At 36.7% G+C, this 19779-nt stretch overlaps 2 protein-coding genes across 11 annotated transcripts; both read left to right on the top strand.

The window, feature by feature from the left end:
• The first annotated feature begins 621 nt into the window (after window positions 1–621).
• On the top strand, window positions 622–8440 carry LOC137713002 (casein kinase 1-like protein 11). 10 transcript variants are annotated; one of them, XR_011065264.1, is made up of 9 exons: window positions 622–1242; window positions 3325–3383; window positions 3727–3916; window positions 4138–4372; window positions 4471–4511; window positions 4688–4782; window positions 5107–5175; window positions 5255–7455; window positions 7827–8440. XR_011065264.1 is itself a non-coding variant. In XM_068452230.1 (7 exons), the coding sequence occupies exons 4-7, from the start codon at window positions 4297–4299 to the stop codon at window positions 5345–5347; spliced, it is 279 nt and encodes a 92-aa protein (XP_068308331.1). In that variant the 5' UTR covers window positions 636–1242; window positions 3325–3383; window positions 3727–3916; window positions 4138–4296; the 3' UTR covers window positions 5348–7758. The 10 variants fall into 10 exon arrangements, 1 of the variants encoding a protein (XP_068308331.1); XR_011065263.1 differs by having other exon boundaries at window positions 4682–4782; XR_011065265.1 differs by having other exon boundaries at window positions 4471–4583.
• Window positions 8441–17971: 9531 nt separating this feature from the next.
• Window positions 17972–19779, top strand: LOC137712338 (cytochrome P450 736A117-like). The gene is made up of 2 exons (XM_068451435.1): window positions 17972–18911; window positions 19168–19779. Exons 1-2 carry the CDS (start codon window positions 18003–18005, stop codon window positions 19777–19779), a joined length of 1521 nt encoding a protein of 506 aa, XP_068307536.1. The 5' UTR covers window positions 17972–18002.

The following is a 19779-nucleotide window of genomic DNA, read 5'->3' as shown; positions in this document are numbered from 1 at the left end:
TGCCTATTAATAGTTGTGTATCCCCATCATCTTAATTATGATTGAGTCATCATGATTCAATATCTTTGCATTGAATCCCATAAAGGGTTCCTATAATTAATTTAGTTGCATGGAGTTAAGACTCCATAATCCTCACGATATCGAGATTTACTAGATCACTTGTATCACAAACAATCCATAAAACAAGTTAATTGTAATCCAAGTAATCTTTATTATCACTCATCGTCCTTCATTAGAACTTTACAGTTATGACATTACTTTAGTCTAAAAGAAAGGTTTGGAATTGCCACTGTAGAAATGAACAGTGTTTCAACCCGAGTTTCAGATTAATTGCAACCATGCAATTGATCTGTCTGTTGGTTTTGGGTCAGCGTCCCGGCCCTCAGCCAGGCCCAAATGTGTTGGTTTTGGCTGGGAAGCCCGGCCTTTAGCAAGGCCCAATTTATTTAATTACATTTTTGTCCATCGAAGATTACGATCCGATGGTGGGGATGGTCTATTAAGAAGGGTAATTTTGTCCTCTCCGTTTTGGGCGAGATAGGGGGTCACCGGGCAGGTATCATTTGTTGTCGTTTCGGGGAGGGTCTGCGAGAGAGAGAGAGAGAGCGAGAGACAGAGAGAAAGATGGCGATGGAAGGAGAGCGAGGGGGAGGGGTAGGGGTCTCGGCGCTGTTTCTGTAGATGGGAGGGTCGGTATGGTCAGAGAAGACCATATGGGTCGTTGGGATTTCAAAGAGACGGGGTAGGGGTCATCAACAAACCCTACTGAGAGTAGGGTGTGCCGGATCTTGCGCTGCACACCTCCAATCCAAAGATGAGTTTCTTTTTTAAATTGTATTCTTTAATGGTGCCTTAGATTTTCTAATTGTTTAGTATGTTAGGTCCGGTTTTGGGGGATTTCTGATTTTATAGAGAGAGATGGATAGGGAGATAGAGATAGACAGAGAGATGTATGATTTTGTTATCTTTTATTTTTTTATTTAAATTTATCCATATATAATGTGGGTATATTTATAACAAAGAATTGTGATAAGCCAGTATGCCATACGACTTTGAAAGCATTGATTTTGCTTCTCATTCCTTTGTTGATTGATTTTTATCCCATTTCTTGGTTCCTTATGTATTCCTTGGTTCTCTCTAATTTTTGGTTGTGGGATGATACTTGCAGGTGAACTATATGCACGGTTTTTTGGGACGAGTTAGGAAGATCCACCTGAAAACAGCATACAAGATAGAGAATTGGTATGCTGCTTTGTCTTTCTGTTGGATTTTGATGTTTATGTTCTGCTACTAAGAGGATTTTATAGTGTTCTAAATCTGTTTTGTAAATGTGCTTAAAGATTGGACATGTTCTTGAATATTAGCCATGTTGTTTGAATTGGATATGTGATTGAATATTAGGTATTTAGTTTGAATTGATTTGGATATGTGGTTTATTGAACTGGAATTTGGATATGTGCTGATATGAATTGGATATGTTGAATTAGAGATGTGCTACTTTGAATTGGATAGGTTGAAAAATGACAAGCCATTGTATATTGACTGTTTTTTTTTTTTTTTTTTTTGCCCCAAATTTACGTAAGTCCCAAAGGTTGAATGTCGTTGCAATTTGGATGATCAGCCACAACTTTAGAAGAAAATAATTAGAAAACATGACTCAGGAGAGAAATAACAAGTCCATCATGTATTAGAAAATCATTTTTGCCCAGTGATCGAAATCATTACAGGATTAAAAACTAGAATCCGACTTTGGAAGAACTTCCATTTTCTTCTAATAGCAGCTTCATAGATTTAGTCTAATGTTTTTTTTGTACATTTTTAACAACCAAATCTAAAATCCCTCTGTACTTTAAACTTCCTCCTCCAGACATCACATTAGAGAATTATAACTATTCAACATTCTTGGTGCATTGGCAGATTACTGATTGTAGCATGGAATTTTAGCAAAGTTCCTTGAATTATTGAAGCCTTAATGCTTTCCAAATGTTTTACTTTGATTCATTGTCTCCATTTTCCATGGTACAAGTTTACATGATTGCAAGCCGATGGAAAGAGATAGATGTAGGGAGAAGCGGGAATTGGGGAGAGAGACAGTGAGCAACGGGTGCAGTTGCTTTTTAAAGATTTGTTTGAAATTGTTTCTCCAATTTTTTTATTTTATTTTTTCCTTTTTCTTTTTCTCGAGTTCTTTCTATTTGTTTGGAATTGTTTCATTTTTACTGAGATTCTTTTGGTCCCTGCCACTAAACTCTGATTTCTGCTGACATGTGACTTTTGCTATTAATTTTGTAAACTAATTAAGATGCTTAATGTTCCCTTAATTGTGATTAAGACAGGGCATATGAGATATTTTTCATGTCAAAATTCATGTTGGTAGTGTTGATTTTCCTATTTCAGCAAAAGATTTTTATAATAGTGCATACAACATCCAATTTCCCTAATTTTATCACTTATTATTATATTTTTCTTCCGTTCATACTGTCATGACACTTTGTTGGCTGTGAGCATGCACATATTGTGTATGACATATGCAAGTATAAGAGTGAGACATGAGAGTGTCATGTAAAAAGATGGATGAGTTTGTTCAATATTGAGGGCAGGTGAATAAAAGAACATGCTTCTGGGATGATCCATATAAACACATGGGGAATACGCTGGCTTGCTGGCTCATGTAATAAGGCAGCCAGAAACGCATGAAATAAAGGGTCAGAAAAGGTTGATATATTTGATGTTCCACAATATAATTTGTAGAACTGTTGTATAAGATTCTACCGAGTCTGTTCCTTTGGAACTACATGCAAAAGAAAAACCAGTAATGTCTTAGTTCCTATCGGTTACTCTCCCTCCACTCCCCCAAGTAAGTTAGGGCATCTTCCAAGGTCTTTAGTTGTTTGATAGAAAATTGCTTTGATTCATCGTTTCTTATCAGATGGTTTGATCGTTTAGTTGTGAGTTTGTTCTGTAAATTTTATTTTCTCTGCTATTAATAGCTTAGCACATGTGGTAGCAGAGTGATTGCGTTGGTAGCTTATGTATTCAACTGAATTCAGATGACACAATGAGTTTGATATTCAAACAAATGTCTGTTGGTTCAGTTTTTCAATCTTTAAAAACTGTCATATCAATTTGAATATGTAAGTTTATGTTTATTCTTAGGTGAATTGTTGTCTTTTTTTGCTGATAAAAAGTTTACAGTTTGGCTGTGTAAATGTGTATGGTTTTATACGTTTCGCTCGCTTGACAATTTGATAATGGCTGAAGTGCATTCTTTAATGAAATAAGTTTTCCTTCCTTGATCGTGAATGTCTTTTTGGTATTTTGCAGATCAAAACAAAGTGAAAGCTTTTGACTGTGAATTTTGCAACTGCTGCCTTGCTGCTTTGGTAAAGTCTCAACTTCTTGATAATATCAATTAATTTGGCCTGTGATGTTAGGGTCTTGAGTTGAATGCATATGCTACATGGCATAGGTCTAACATGATTAGAACTTTAATATCATGATGTGTGATGCTAATTAATCACAATATGAGTATCTGTACCAAGAAAAACATGAGGAAAGCTCGCTTCTCTGTCTCAGCTGCTTCTCTTCTTCTCCCAATTCCTCCGAAAGCCCCCCTTCATTTTCATTTCTCTGGTTCTTCTCCCCCAACTCCAAAAACCCTAAACCCCAAATCATGGATTCAAAGCTCTTCGCCAGAACCCTAATCCGAAATGCGATGGTGAGCAGGTCCTGCTACACGAGCAGGACCAAGTAGCTGACCCTCTACAACAAAATCAGCCTGCTCGGAAACCCTAGCTTGAATGTGGTTCTAGAGATCGACGACTGCGTCTACAATGGCAACAAAGTCCGAGTCACAGAGCTTCTGCGCACCATTCACGACCTCCGAAAGCGGAAACGCTTCTCCCAAGCCCTCCAGGTTTCCATCTTTCTTTCTTACCTTGCAATTTGTGTTATCCCCTGTTTGGTTGCTCAGAAAATGAAAGAAAATGAAAGAAGCATCAAAGTAATTAAATTTTAGACTAGTTAAAGAAAGTGAGTGAAAGAGGGAATTAGGATTTTTGTTAGTTAATGTGTTCGTTTGTATCATAAGTAATTGGAAATTCGTCTGCTTTCGTAATAATGTGTTATGGGTTGCAGATTTCAGAGTGGATGAATCAGAAAGGGATATGCATATTTTTGCCGGTTGAGTATGCCGTGCAGCTGGATTTGATTAGGAAGGAAGAATTTTGCACAAATTGCTGTGAAATAAAGCCAGTTTGAGTCTGTGGGTCAAATCATATTGGACATTGATGCATCATGAAGCATGTGGTTGCTGGGAAGTTTAAGCTGGGGAGGAAGATTGGGAGTGGGTCTTTCGGAGAACTCTATTTAGGTATGGTAATCAGTGCTTGATATCCTTTTTTTCCTTAGAAAATTATTCATTGTGTTAATTTAATGTGTTTTGTAATGAAATTGCTCTTCTGGTGTTAGGTGTAAATGTACACAGTGGGGAGGAGGTGGCTGTTAAGCTGGTATGTGATCGATCCTCAAATCGTAGTGTTCATTTATAACAAATTCACCATTTGAATTGGGTTGGTTTGTGGGTGTGGATTTTCAAGCTAAAAGATTTATGTGGACCATCTTTTTTTTCTTTGGAAAAGTAAAATTTGAATGTCGTCATTGAATTGTATTACTCATCAAGTTTCAGGGCATTTTGCGTTTGAAGGATTCGAAACTGCTGTAAGCTAAATGGGTGTGAAACAAGATGGTGGCACTATTGACACTGTGCCTGCAATGGAACAGGTACGCCTGAAAATCAACTGATTATATTTTATTACGGAAATCAACTAGTTTATATTTTTTGTAGCAGTCCCACAAGATCTGCTTGCAGTCATGATTATACTCAATCTCATTGAAAATATGTTTTTTAGATGTTTTGTTAGGTGGAGATTTTTGAGTTTTGATAGTTTGGTATTTTAGTTATGATAGCACTGGATTAAGCTCTAACCTTTTGTACATTACACTATTTAACTCACCAACGTGAGAGCTGAACTTTAGGCTCTTATGTGCACATAATTTTCTTAAAAAGGGAATGAGAAAATAAAATGGCAGTACCTTAATTTGCAGGAGAAGATTTCTGATGAGTTAGATAAGAGAGTGAAGAAGTTTCTTAGAGGAGCAGAAGCAAATTTGGAGGTTTGGCCTAGAAACTTTGAGTTTTCATGAAACTTACACATTGTTATTTGTCACTGCATCTTGGATTTTGTGTTTTCAGGGCTTGAAAGATAAGAAATTGAAGGGCCAACTTGCTGTTAGAGAAGAATTGTATGGAAAATCTGCACAAGCTGCTGCCAAGGCTGAGAAGTGATTTGTTTTCCTTAATGTGATATGTTGGTCTGTTCAAACTTTAACGGAAGGGAAAAGAATCTTACATAGAGTCATGCTTAAGCAGTAGACTGGATTTTGTACTCTCTCTTTTTCAGTCGTGTACTGTTGTAGTACATTTTTCTCTGATTTACTGGATTTAGTTTATAGAAGTGATATTCTACATGAAATCTTACTTCGCCTGTTCTTTTAGTCCATGTAATACTGATAACAATTGAAAAGTTGATGTTTTCAGTCATTTGTCTTAATTAATCAATGAATTAGGTTTTTACCTTACATAAAATTTTTAATTATAATTTTTGTGCCCTGATTTCATATTAGGTGCCTTATCTTCATATGAAAACCACCATTTTCAATTTTTTGGTAATGTTAGCAGGTGCTTCTCAAATTCTCTCTCTCTCTCTCTCTCTCTCTCTTTCTCATTTACCATCTTATGATTCATAGCGGTTGCGGATTATAGCAGCACTTTGTTTTGATTTGTAAACAAACTGTATAATTTTATCTTTGTCTTGGGTTACAGTATAACGTTTAACGATTGAATTTGTAAGATGGTTTAGCAATTTTTTCAGAAACTTACTATTCCTGCCAAAGGCCCAAGTATTATGTCTTCTGCTTTTCTACTTCACCTTTCTGTGTTTTTCCTCCATGTAGTAGACTTATTACTTGAAACTATGATATTGATGACACATTACGATCTACAAATGGATGTTTCTAATAGCATGCATAGCCATATATAGCAAGAAAAATTTGACTTCATTGGATCTTAGGTATTATGTCGTTTTAGTTGCTTTGTGCAAAAACTCATCATCTGTATTCTATGTGCTTCCGTTTTGTGCAGACGATTAAAGCTGCCATGCTTGGTGAGATAATGGATTACTTGAAGTTAAGGCTCCAAGTAAAGGTAGACTTGTTTCAACTATAATGCATGTTTTCTTTTTCACATGAATGATAGAATTCCTAATTACTCAATCCTCTCATCTATGTCTGGTGTATTACATTCAATTATTTGCTGAAACTTTTCTGTTCTTAATATGGTCATTAATTTTAAACAATTTTTATTCCATACAAGCTTACTTTCCTTTGATATTAAAATTTTCTGATAAAATGGTAGAAATCCACTTGCGTTTGACAAATAATTGTCATCATTATAGCAGTACAATGCACATCCACATAATTGAGCATAGTAAAGGAAAAATTGAATACTTCTTATAGACATTTTTTTTCAGTACTCCCAGACCTTCTTGCATTGTACAAAAGGTTCGGAATTTCTTTTTAAATGTGTCAATACATTATTATTATTTTTTCTTTTGTGCTTTGGCAATGTGACTTATCTTGCCAAAAGATGTATGTGGGTTTTGAGGGTTCAGGGATCCCCTTTTCTCAAGATTACTGGATTGGTCCTTACCTCCATGTGTTGTTGAGTCCAGTGAGAGCTGGTATGCATAAGAACTTTAAGTAATCATTGCCATAAAAAGTAGAAGTGATGACTCACACCAGGAATCAGTTATCTCATTAGCAGTTTTATTTTTATCCAAGATCTAATTTGATACCTGTGGGTGTATATAGGTTAAATCGATTGTTAAGATGACAATTTATTCACTTTTCAACGTCCAATATCTCCATCTCCCTGTTCTGGATTTTTACTTACTTGAAATGAATAGATTCTAGGCTTTTCGTTTAGCAAAATGAGCAGTGGATAGTGCTAACTCATTTTTTTTTACATTCACAGCAATATGGGCACTTTTCTTGGCAATATAGTGCTTAGCTTAAAATTAGAATGTGATTCAGTTGTATTGAATATGTTTGATTAACCATTGGTCCATTTATAGTTCATTTAATCTTTTGAATTAGTAAGCTACTGTATTGCGTCCTTTAGATTTCTTAGTATGGTATTGATATGGAAAACATCATCTATCTGTTCTATTTATCGCATGATATAAGAATCAAAGTAGACGTGGCTTCCCTTTGGTGGCCTTTTTTGTGTTAGCAGATGCCATCAGATAGGCAAAAACGTATCGGCTACAAAGTGCAATGAATGCTACAGAAGTTTCGCCATATGCCTTCATTTTGGCATTGCCCTTTCTGTGACAAGTAAGCATTATAATTTCACTTTTTGAAATGATATTAAGTTGACTTATGGAATAATATAGGGTTGTGTCATGCATGAAAACTATGAATCCATTTCATCATGCATTTTTTAGTTGCAAGTTTGCTTCACAAACCTCTACGGTTAGCTTCTGTACAGTATGTTGCAAGTTTGAGGATATCTCTACATCTTAATTTTTGCTCTCTCTGGTTGCTTCAAGTTTGTAATTTTACATGCTACACTGCTACTTGATTTGATTATAAAAATGTAAAACAAAATCCATCCATGATTTACAAATTTGTATTCGATTTTTTATGTTTGTAAGGTATATGTTGCACAAGCATGTAAATGGTACAAATTATTTGGTTTTGGGCAGTAAGCTTTGAGTTTTACAATCCTTGCAAGGGGATTGTGACTCAGGTGAACACATTTACTGTAGAAGAAGTTATGCATGCATTCTTTTGGCAATCCTTTCCTAGAACTTGTATTGATCCTGATATGAGTCCAACTCTGCCAGCAGAAGCGCGACGTTCATGAACTATTTTCTTTCAATTGCTCCTTGAACACAAGAGGGCGTACTAGCATAAATTTTTTGGCACAAGGTAGCATAAACTGCTTATCTTATCGACCTCTTTCACTCATGTATCCCTTTGTTTGTTCATAATTGTGTTGAATTCATTCAACTTAAATGTGTTTCATTCATCTGATTACGCCTAAAACAAATGGTTCCTGCAACAACGCGCGGGTGTAATTTCTAGTTAAAGCTAAGACACAAGTTTTGATCAATGTATGGCACATTGGAAGAGATCCCAAGTGTTTTAAATTTCTTGCTCTACAATATTAATTAGGTTTAATTTTCTTCTAAACCTAATTATATATGTAGAAGGTTTAATTTTTATATAAAATACCAACCGTTGCTATTCCATTTCTATAATAATTAGGTTTAATTGTTCTTCACCCGGCAAAAAAGGGTTTAATTTTCTTCTTTAAAACTAGGGAACTTTAACGAAAAACTTATGATACTGTTCATTTTAACGAAAAATCACATTTTCAAACTAAAAAGTCAATTCTGGTACTATTCATTTTATCTTTTATTTTGTCATTATCGTTAAAATTCAAAGTTTTCATGCTCCTTTCATTAGTTTTCTTTTAAAGCTATGATCCTTGTTTTTGCAAACTTTTTTTTTTTCTTTTCCTTCTCAAAAAAGCTTGATTGTATCAGGGAAATTTATTGATATCGGAAAAATGGTATACTTATTAGATAGAGGGACATAAACCTAACCTCTTGTAATACAAGAAAAAACACATAAATTAAAATACATGAAAAAAATGGGGGATATAAACCTTACCCCTCTAGAAACAAAAACAACAAAGATACAAGGAAAATTGGGGGGCAAGAAACCTAACCTCTCTAAAGCAGGACAAGCAACATCACTAGGTTAAGAAAAAAAAAGAAAAAAAAGCGAGGTAAACTTGTATATTGAGAGGCACATTAATTTGAGAAGAAAAACCCCTCCACCCACGCAATCTTTCACCTTCACATTGCTGGCCATTTCCCTGATCCTCCGCTACAACCACTAACAAAACCCATATTGGAGCATTTGTGTCTGTCGGAACTCTTTTCTCTTGTGTGGAATTGTTTGGATGAAAGAGTCCTTACCCATTATTTTTCCTGTTTCTTTCGGTCCAATACCTGATTTTTCTTAGGTTCGATTCTCGCCAAAGGCAAATTTGAACTATATTATTACTAGCTCATTATGAGGTTAGGCTCATCCCCTTCTCTTTAGTGTAGATAATATCTTTGATTAAAAAAAAGTGCCTCAGTAAACCATTCACTAGCAAAAACGAAAGAAAACATATCGAAAATGGTTAAATTTAATGATCATTTTATTCAATACAATATAATTTTAGACACCAAACGTGGTCTGAAAACGTTTAAAAGCAAGGTTTAAACGCGGTTTGTTCGGGAAGAAAGTAGCCTACTTGTAGTTGACGACTAATTCTCGGATCTTGGTTCTTTCTTTCCGCATTGTGTGAGTTTAGAGAGTAAAGTTTCTACTATTGTAGTCCAAAAATCAAGTCTTATGCGTAGCTCCTAATCCATTATCATCATTTCAAAAAAAAAAAAAAAAAAAAAAGAGGGGGGAAGAAAGAGAAAGTCACCTATGCGTGCGTTGATTTTGATATGGTGAGGGGACAAATTGTAACTTCATGTATGTCAAAGAATTTTGTTATGGCTTAAACTTTGTCTGACATTGAACGCATGCAACAGGAAACCATGAGTATGTCATGTGAAAGGCTTGCGTGTGAAACAATGGGATCCAGACCCAAGCAATTGCTTGGGTAAACAGCATTTCCGCCCATGGAATTTTGCTAATGGCTTAAATTTCCGTCCATGGAATTTTGCTATGGCTTAAACTTTAAATCCACTCCAAAATTCCTCATGGCTGGTAGAGCTTTGGCAGCAGCCTTGGCGAGCCAGGCCCAGATTTACTTTGTTACATCAACCACAATTTTATTTATTTATTGACTTTGTGTTGGGCGTGTGCGCTATATGCGTCCGACAGAGAAGGTGGTGCGACAAGAATTTTCATGTGAGGCCAGCCGCAATGGTTGATTAGGCTCTCAACGGCTAGTTTAACGGCTTTATTATACGTGACGCAATTGCATCGTCTAATTCAGATTTTGACTTTAATCCAACAATTTATATTTTCAACGATAATAAATTAAAAAATTGTAAAAAAAAAAAAAAAAAAAAAAAGGGAGGGGGAAACATTTAAAAAGGAGAAGAAAAATCAGAAAAATAAAAAATTCCGAAGACTCTTTCCAAATATTTTTTTATAAATAGTAAATACCATTTCATATTCTTTACTTCCCACCACATTTACTCTATGCACTATTCATATCCTTATTTTCTACAGTCCTATTTTGTTTGTGCTTACAAAAATGGCATCGAAGGTGGAGCCAAAACCAGAATGGCATGGTCGACCGCTGAAGATGCTTTCTTGTTCTTTCAAATTTCAAACCTCCAATGTTAAGTGTGTAAGGTCATGTATAACAAATTGTCTCAGAAGAGAGCAGATTTATTTTTTCATTTTACTTAAAATGGATATATCACACACCCTTATCCATGTATGAGCATATGAAATGAGCACAGAAAATATGTAAAGACGGATCTGTGCCTATCCCTTTTGCAAGTTGACTGTAACTATCTACCTATCCCTTTGCAACTGAGTTCGATAGCAATTTGAAAACCCACAAATATGTATGTAAGCTTTTGTAGTGCAATATTCTGTATTGACTTCAACAATTCCATCAAAGTTGCAGCTTATGTGACTTCAACAAGAGTTTGACAGGTAGAGAATATGTTGGAATTGCTTGCTTTCATTCATCAAGGTATACAAGTTTTATAGTACATTATCAACGAGAGTCCTATATGAGGTAAATTACAAAGAGAAGATTCTAAGATAATGACTAATTACACAGCACAATAGACTTTTGTTAACACCCCCCACCCGCCACAAACTTGGCGTCGTCGGATGTAAAAGCTTGGAACGCAGCTGCACATGCCGCACCTTTAGCAAGCCTTTTGTCAACAAAGCCTTTTGTCTATAACTATCCTGCTTATCTCTTTCCAACTGAGTTCGATAGCAATTTGAAAACCTACAAATATGAACGTAAAGCTTTTGTAGTGCAGTATTCTAAATTGTCTATAACTATCTGCCTATCCCTTTCCAACTGAGTTCGATAGCAATTTGAAAACCAACAAATATGAACGTAAAGCTTTTGTAGTGCAGTATTCTAAATTGTCTATAACTATCTGCCTATCTCTTTCCAACTGAGTTCGATAGCAATTTGAAAACCAACAAATATGAACGTAAAGTTTTTGTAGTGCGGTATTCTAAATCGGCTGCAACAATTGAACCAAAGTTGCATATTACATGACTCTTATTTCCTCTTACAGACGACATATTTTAGACGAAGAACTATATAGTTTTAGTTCATTATATCAATCCAGTAGTCATCAACAATTTGAAAACTTATGTCTTACGGATGTCCTATACATCGCCATGTATTCTTTTTGTTATGATTATTTCAAAGAAAATAAAAGATGACATAGAAACCAATAACTAAGTAAGTACTAATTTGGTACTAAGATGCTTTTATAAAAAGTGGGTATAAAAAAAAGCTGAGCTAAAAAAAAATGTTTTGTAAACACTTAAAAACAGCTTATTTTCATAGTTTTGGATGAAAAAAAGTTGAAAACGTTAAACAGCAAAAATGAGCTTACTCTCACAACACAACAGAAGCAGTTTTTTTTTTTTTTTAAGGCACAACAATACCAAACCAGCTTTAAGTCAAAGGAAAAGAAAATAGTAGCAAGGCAAGGAAAATGAAATTTGCGTTGGAATATACAAATGGAGCAATCTATGGCACACCTCCTAAGGAAAGAACGCCACCTACTCCGCAAAGTAGGTTTTGTTGTAAAATCGACGGTGTGTGTGCAGTAGAATAAATAAAATAAGACATAAAATTTACGAGGTTCCTCTACAGTCAGTGTGACTGAAGTACGTCCTCGGGCAGCAGTGATGCTTTCATTATAATTTGGAATAATAGGAGTACAAAGATAACTCTATGTATTCTCTCCTCTCCTCTTCCTCTCTTTCTTTCTCTGCTCTATATTGAAAGCATATGGAGTGCTCTATTTATAGAGCAACTCCAAGCACACATCTTTGACAATATAATTTTTCTTCATCTCTCAAGTCAAGATTAATTTTATGGGCATTGAAAATCTACCCAATGTCTTCAGTTTCTATGTGGGCATTCATTACCCACTAGACTTTTCAACACTCCCCCTTGGATGCCCACATATCAACATGAGTTGCCTCGTTAAGATCTTGATCTATTTTTGGATGCTCCCCCTTGATGAGTATCTCCCCCTGATTTCAAACTATTTAGGCTGATCATTGATCCTGCTGCTTTAGTCTTTTAGCGGTGATAGTTGCCGAATGAGGTGTTTCACTTGTTGTTAACTTTCCACAGACTTGCTCTTGAACTGGGTTGGAGGGCCTTCTGCTAGACTTCCTTCAAAGGTCTGAATTTACCTATTTTATCTGGAGCTGAATTTGAGTCAAGGGTAGTTGACACTTGATCTTGAATCGGACTTGTGATTTCTTCAAAGGCCGTCTAGGCTTGATCTTGAATGAAATTGGACCATGAGGAGCTTCATGTGACAAGTGATCTTAGACTTTGTCGGGGATGAACTGACATGTGTTTGTTGTGCTTGTCTCCACATGCTTCAATGTATCATTTTCACTTGCCTTACTTGCTCCTTTTGCAGAAGTGGTATGTTCCCTAGTTTTTCCCCATGCATGTGTGGCATCTTCTCTTGTAGTAGTTGCTCATTGATGCACGAGTTAAATGCAAACCTTGCATTTGAATGGACCATCACTTCTTGGTGGCAGCGAAAGTTTGAGTGGAGGTTCCGACATATTGCTTTCTCTGTCCTTGTCTTGGCAGGTAAGAACAAGGGCAAAGGAAAGGACAGGGAGATTGCATGATATGAGATACTCTTGCTCTCGTCCCTGATGATATAAGATACTCTTACTTTGGTGTGACTTGTTTGTAGAGGTATTCTCGGAGAGGAAGAAAACTGAGTATTTCGAGATACTTTGTGAAAGATGCATTCCCGGAGATGAGGAAGAGTTAGATATTTTTCAGTTCTGCCTTGCCATGGAGGACAGAGGTTGACATATATATGGATTTCCCAATAGCAGGTAGTAGTGTTGTGCCTTTACTCTTGTCAGCAACTGTGGTGTAATTAGAACAGTAAGATTCACGCGTTTTCAACTTTATCAGAGATCTTTGACAAAGTTGCACGTGATATCCAAGAGCTGAGATTGCGTCTGAGAAATGTTGACAGACGTCATGCAGGGAAATCCAGCTTTTGAAATTCGAAAATCGGTGTCTCTTCGATTTTTGAATAAGTGGTCCTGTTGCCCCTCCTTTTATAGAGATATCAATTTTGTTCAGAAACACTCAGAAATTGTTGCCTGCAGAAATTTCCCTTTCTTGCACTTCTGAGATTTTATCTGACTTCCTTCATCATTTCTGAAAATGGCTTGCCCATCTAACATTTGCTTAGATTTGAGTCTCAAGATTGATACAGACGAGCAGCGTCAGGATACCATATGGCGCCCGTCCTTCTCATCTTCTAATGGTCCTCTTACGGTTGGGGACTCAGTGATGAAGAATAACATAACCGCTACAGTGGTAGCCATGAATCTTCTCACTCCAAAGGATAACAGAATCCTTTCAAACCGGTCTGATGAGGTGGCCGTTCAAGACTCATTGGCTCTCAGTGTTCAATGTGCGGGCTCTGTATCCAATATGGGCCAGCACCTACTTACTCGAACTCACTAAGTTGAATCATTAACGGCTGAGGTTGCAAGTCTTAAACAAGAGATTAGAGGGCTCAAGCATGAGAATAGAGTGTTACACATGCTTGCAAATAATTACTCTACGAGCATGAAAAAAAAGCTCGACCAGCTACTAGAATTCGAAGGTTGGACTCAAAATGATAATCGGGGGTTCGAGTCTTTATTCCAAAGACATCCATTGTCTCAGCTGTCTGGAGTTCCAACAAGTATTGAGACTCCAAATAATCAATTTCTGGTGTCTCCCCCTTCTGGGGTACTTCCGAGTACTGAGGCTTCACATGAGCAACCTTTGTGAAGGTTCCCTTCTGTTTGTTTGTTTTAACTCATGTGTATGTAATTTCTCGGAGATATTAATATATAAGCTTTATTTCATTCAGTGTATTGTGTTAAATACAATAAAGCATATATTTTACTAAGATGTGGTACTTCTGGACCAAATATCAATTTATCTTTACCCTCGCAAGGATAAATGATCATTCTTAGTGTCTAAATCATTTGAGTATTCAACTCATAATCTTCAATCCATATGATTCTTTAATGTCATAAACATTATGGATAAGATTCGTGTTGGCATATTGTTCGATTCTGCAGTTCGAGACAATATTTCTCTCAACACTTTATAATCTTTCTTGACTCTTCAGGAGTCCCAATTTAATATCATCAACTCTTGCAAGAGATTTTAGTATGTTGCAACAATACTATAATGAAAGTACTCACTAAGGCAATTTATATCATCCATCGGTATTGAGTACATATTTTATGCTTTACCCTTCTGGGGCTTTCTTCAAGCAATTTGAATCCTTCAGGGATTTTCTACATTTCATGACACATTTTCCTTTAGAATTTATACAGAGCAATTCACTTCCATGTATATTTGAGGGATTTACTTATGGAGATATGATGTGGGCGACTCATAACCCTTCATATATAATTCTCCATTCATATGAACTCCTTTACAACCATGTGTCATATCATGTGAGTGTATTTCAAGATATTACAAATGGCCATATATAACCTTCTAGGTTCAACATCCTTTGGCTATTTGTATTGTATCCAAGTATATAGGTCTATTTTTCCACGTTCTTACAAAGTTGTAATGGAATTGCCTATTTCCATTTTGGCCCATAATTTTGTTGATGGAAAAAGAACGGGACTCAATATCACCACAGCTCATTGATGAATTTAGTAGCTACTTGTAAAAACCAAAATTACCATTGGTTATCATCAATCTGTGATCCCATATTCTCATGTACATGCGCATGCATAAAAGCTTTTCATTTCTTTTGGGATATCCATTGTCTCTTCAAGGGCATTACACTATCTCTTCCAGGATAGTCGTAATTTAGAGAATGCGGATCATAACCTCCTCTTGAGCATTATAGAGCTTGGATTTTAATCTCCACTTCGGGAGTTGAGTCATTGGAACCTATACGTCTATCATGCTTCATGCATGAGACATCAACATTCCCATGTCCGCGGATTGACCTTTCCGAGACAAGTATCCTTGCGGCAATTGTCATGTGTCTGGCATGCGACAGTTATGCTTCGGGAATGCAATAGTTTTAGTAGTGCCATATTCTTCTTCTTTTGAAGGACTAAACCTTTTGAGTTTGAGGGTCTGCCACGCTTCAGGTGTGCAACAGATAAATCATTTGCTGCCATATTATTTTGTCCAACATGGACATTAATTCTTGTAGGCACATTTGCAGCAAGTATATGTGATTTCATCACTTTCGTTGCATCATTAAATGCATCTAGCATTTGATTTGCATATCGTTGCATCATTCAATTATTCTCACTTAGTTTGTATATTGATTGCTTCATGAATCAAAATAAGACAAATTCTCTTCGTTCTTCTGGAACAATTTTTTTTTCTCATCATTCTTATGGAATGATATTTGTTCATCGTTCTTCTGAAACGAAGTTATTTTCTCCCCCTAACGGCGGGAAAATTGTCTTATCAAAATGATAGTCCGCAAACCACACGGTAAATATATCCCCAGTCAAGGGTTTTAAATATTGACTGATAGATGATGTTCAACATCAATGCCTAATCCGCAATGATGCTTCATTTCAGTATGTTGTGGCAGTGCATTAGGCACATAGATAACACAACCAAAAACTCGTAAATGTATAATGTTTAGCTGGTTCCCAAACACAAGTTGTACTGAGAAGTATTGATGGTTGTCAACAGGTCTTAACCAAATCAATAATGCATCATGTAAAATGACATGTCCCATGTAGAAAATTTGGCAATTTCATTTTCATCAGCAGAACGTGGGTAATCAATTTCATCCGCTTAATAAATGCTTCTGCTAAACCATTTTTGAGTATGGACATAAGGAACTTCTGGTCCTTATTTAATAGTTTGTAGACTAAGATTCTTATGGCTTTTATTGTAATTAAGTTGAGGCACTGCGGCACTTCAAACTTAAGGTACTTATCAAGGAACTTCATGTCCTGATCTTGAGGATCAAGGGACTTCATGCTCAATCTTTTTGTTTGATGGAACTTCAGGTCCAATCATTTTTATTTGATGAGGATCAAGAAACTGCAGGTTCTGATCTGATCAAGGAACTTCGGGTCCAGTATGTACTTATCGTAACAAAAAAAAAAGTACAATAAATAAATTAAAGCAATAGGCGGTAATTCCAGCCATAATGAATAAATTGCATTTAAGTAAATAAAGCTTGTGACAAGGGCTTTAATTCAGCACCATTCACATAAATCAAAACTTAAAACAGTAGGCGGTAAAACCGTCCATGATAAATAAATTGCTTTAAGGAAATAGAACTTGTGAAAGAGTTTTAAACCAACAACAATTCACATAAATAACAAGAAGTATCATACCTCATTTTATTTATTATTTTTCTTTCTTTTGTCAGCACTTATTCAAACCTTATTATTGTTACTTTTCTTATTCCTGCAGCATGGTGCCATGCACCAACACAAACCATTTATATTATGTTGACCAAATGGTGTCATGCACCATTCAAATCCTTTTATATATATATATATATATATATTTTTCTTATGTTGCAGTCAACATCCATTTTTTTCTTCTTCACATGTGCCTTGCCATTCCATCAATCCCCCTTTTCTATTATTTTTCTTCCTTCTCTGTCTCTGCCAGTCTCGAAACGCAGGGCTAGCTGGGTAGTTATGGAGGTTGCCCAAATTCAATTCAATCCAAAAAGCTACTAGAGACTGGCGTTGTTCTTGCATGACCTAGGGAACATGGCATTGTTAAATAAGAACCTCCCTACAGAGACATAGATGACAGTAGGGTTGACGAAGGCACAAGAGAGGGAGGCCTATGTGGATTCATTCTTGCCATCACCATCTCAAACAACCAAGTATTCATGGGAGTTCTCAAGATCCGTCGAAAACAACGTGATCTGGGTTTCCAAGTCTGATGAGATTCTTCTGGATCTCTGGAAACCAGTTGTCAAATACGAGTTTTCTCATCTTGTGACGACTTCAGGTCGTAAAATTTCAATTCTCACGGGAATTCGGTTGGGCGCTTTTGGCGCAGTGGGAGAGACGAAAAATGGACATACCTTTTATTCTGTGAGATTTTAGATGACTGAGGTGAGAGGTGGATAGTGCTTCACTGGATTTATGGCGTTGTGCTTTCCACTGACATGAGAGCTTTTCGTGCTGATAACGTGTTGTAAAATCGACGTTGTGTGTGCAATACAATAAATAAAACAAGACACAAAATTTACGAGGTTCCTCTACAGTCAGTGTGACTGGAGTACGTCCTCGGGCAGCAATGATGCTTTCATTATAATTTGGAATAATAGGAGTACAAAGATAACTTTATGTATTCTCTCCTCTCCTCTTCCTCTCTTTCTTTCTCTGCTCTATATTGAAAGCATACGGAGTGCTCTATTTATAGAGCAACTCCAAGCACACATCTTTGACAATATAATTTTTCTTCATCTCCTAAGTCAAGATTAATTTTATGGGCATTAAAAATCTACCCAATGTCTTCAGTTTCTATGTGGGCATTCATTACCCACTAGACTTTTCAACAGGTTTATATATATAAACACACAGGCGCAGCATATATGTACACGCAAACACATTTTCTTTTCCTGGGTAGGACAATGATGCCGGTGAATGAAACCATCTCGTTCTTGCAACGTCTGGCCTTCACACTTGTGGCTATTTTCATCATCCTCATATACAGATGGTACTCCTCCACCACAACCACCAACAAAACCTCATCACCACCTTCTCCGCCGAAGCTCCCTATCATCGGAAACTTTCACCAAATAGGCTTGTACCCTCATCGCTCACTGCAAACATTATCTCAACGCCATGGCCCTCTCATGCTTCTTCACTTCGGACGTGTCCCAGTCCTTGTTGTCTCTTCGGCTCAGGCAGCTCGGGAGATCATGAAAACCCATGACCTCATATTTTCTGATCGACCCAAGTCCACCAACTTTGAGAAGCTTCTCTACAACTACAAAGACGTTGCATCTGCTCCTTATGGTGAGTATTGGAGGCAGGTCAAAAGCGTATGTGTCATAAATCTTTTGAGCAACAAAAGGGTTCGCTCTTTTCGCTTTGTTAGAGAAGAGGAAACCAAAACCTTGATCAGCAACATAATGAAGTCATCACCATCAGTTTTGAATTTAAGCGAAATGTTTGCGAGGCTTACTAATGATGTTGTATGTAGAGTCGCTCTGGGGAGGAAGTACAGTGGTGAAGGTGGGATGAAGTTTGAGGGACTTTTGAGGGAGTTCACTGAGTTATTGGGAACTACTAACATTGGGGACTATATCCCATGGCTTTCTTGGTTGAGCCGTGTCAACGGTTTGGAAGCCAAGTTCGACAAGGTGGCTAAGAAGTTTGATGACTTTTTAGATAAAGTGGTCCAAGAGCATATGGATCAAAGTTCAAAGAGTGGAGATGATGGCCAACAGGATTTTGTCGATGTTTTGCTTGCAATTCAGAAAGAAAACTTGGCAGGTTTTCCTATTGAGACAGTTAGTATTAAGGCTCTCATCTTGGTAATCATCTCTCTCTCACTCTGTGTTTCTGTTAGAAAGCTGTTAAGTAGACTGATGAGTACATATATTAGATAAATAAACTGCTGAAAAGCCAAAGCTTCAGTGTTAAATCTCAGTGTTACAAGATAAATAGTAAGTCAAATCGGAGAAGTTGTCATGCTCCCGCTGCTATTTTTCCATTAAAACTAACACAATTCTTCCTCTATGTAAGAATATGTATTTCAAATACCTTAATCAATAATATTAACTGTTGCAGGATATGTTTGCTGCTGGCACTGATACCACATATACAGTCCTGGAGTGGGCAATGACTGAGCTTTTAAGGCATCCTAGGGTCATGAAAAAGTTGCAGAATGAGGTAAGAGAAATAGTCCGAAAGGGAGAACACATAACAGAAGATGATTTGATTGAAATGCACTACTTGAAGGCGGTGATGAAGGAGACTCTTCGCTTACATCCACCAGTTCCATTACTAGTGCCCAGGATTGCAGCCCAAGATGTGGAAATAGGTGGTTACAAAATTAAAGCCAAGACACACGTTATGATCAATGCATGGCAAATTGGAAGAGATCCCAAACTATATGAAAAACCAGATGAGTATGAGCCAGCAAGGTTCTTGAATAGTGAGATAGATTATAAAGGGAATGACTTTCAGTTAATTCCATTTGGTGCTGGTAGGAGGGTCTGTCCGGGAATTCAATTTGCCATGGCTGTCAATGAGATAGCCTTGGCAAATATAGTGCACAAGTTCGACTGGGTGTTACCTGGTGGAGCAAGTGGGGAGGATTTGGACATGACTGAATCTACTGGTTTAACGGCACATAAAAAAGATCCTCTCAGAGCTGTAGCTATTCCATATTTATTTTGA

Source organism: Pyrus communis, chromosome 13, assembly GCF_963583255.1.
Source record: "Pyrus communis chromosome 13, drPyrComm1.1, whole genome shotgun sequence".
NCBI classification, from domain to species: Eukaryota; Viridiplantae; Streptophyta; class Magnoliopsida; order Rosales; family Rosaceae; genus Pyrus; species Pyrus communis.
This window is presented reverse-complemented; position numbering and strand designations above follow the sequence as displayed.

Coding starts and splice junctions, on each gene's coding strand:
- LOC137713002 (XM_068452230.1), top strand. CDS start 4,297: ATGAAGCATGTGGTTGCTGGGAAGTTTAAGCTGGGGAGGAAGATTGGG. Junction 4,373..4,470: donor TTTCGGAGAACTCTATTTAG/GTATGGTAATCA, acceptor TTCTGGTGTTAG/GTGTAAATGTACACAGTGGG. Junction 4,512..5,106: donor AGGAGGTGGCTGTTAAGCTG/GTATGTGATCGA, acceptor CTTAATTTGCAG/GAGAAGATTTCTGATGAGTT.
- LOC137712338 (XM_068451435.1), top strand. CDS start 18,003: ATGATGCCGGTGAATGAAACCATCTCGTTCTTGCAACGTCTGGCCTTC. Junction 18,912..19,167: donor GTATTAAGGCTCTCATCTTG/GTAATCATCTCT, acceptor TAACTGTTGCAG/GATATGTTTGCTGCTGGCAC.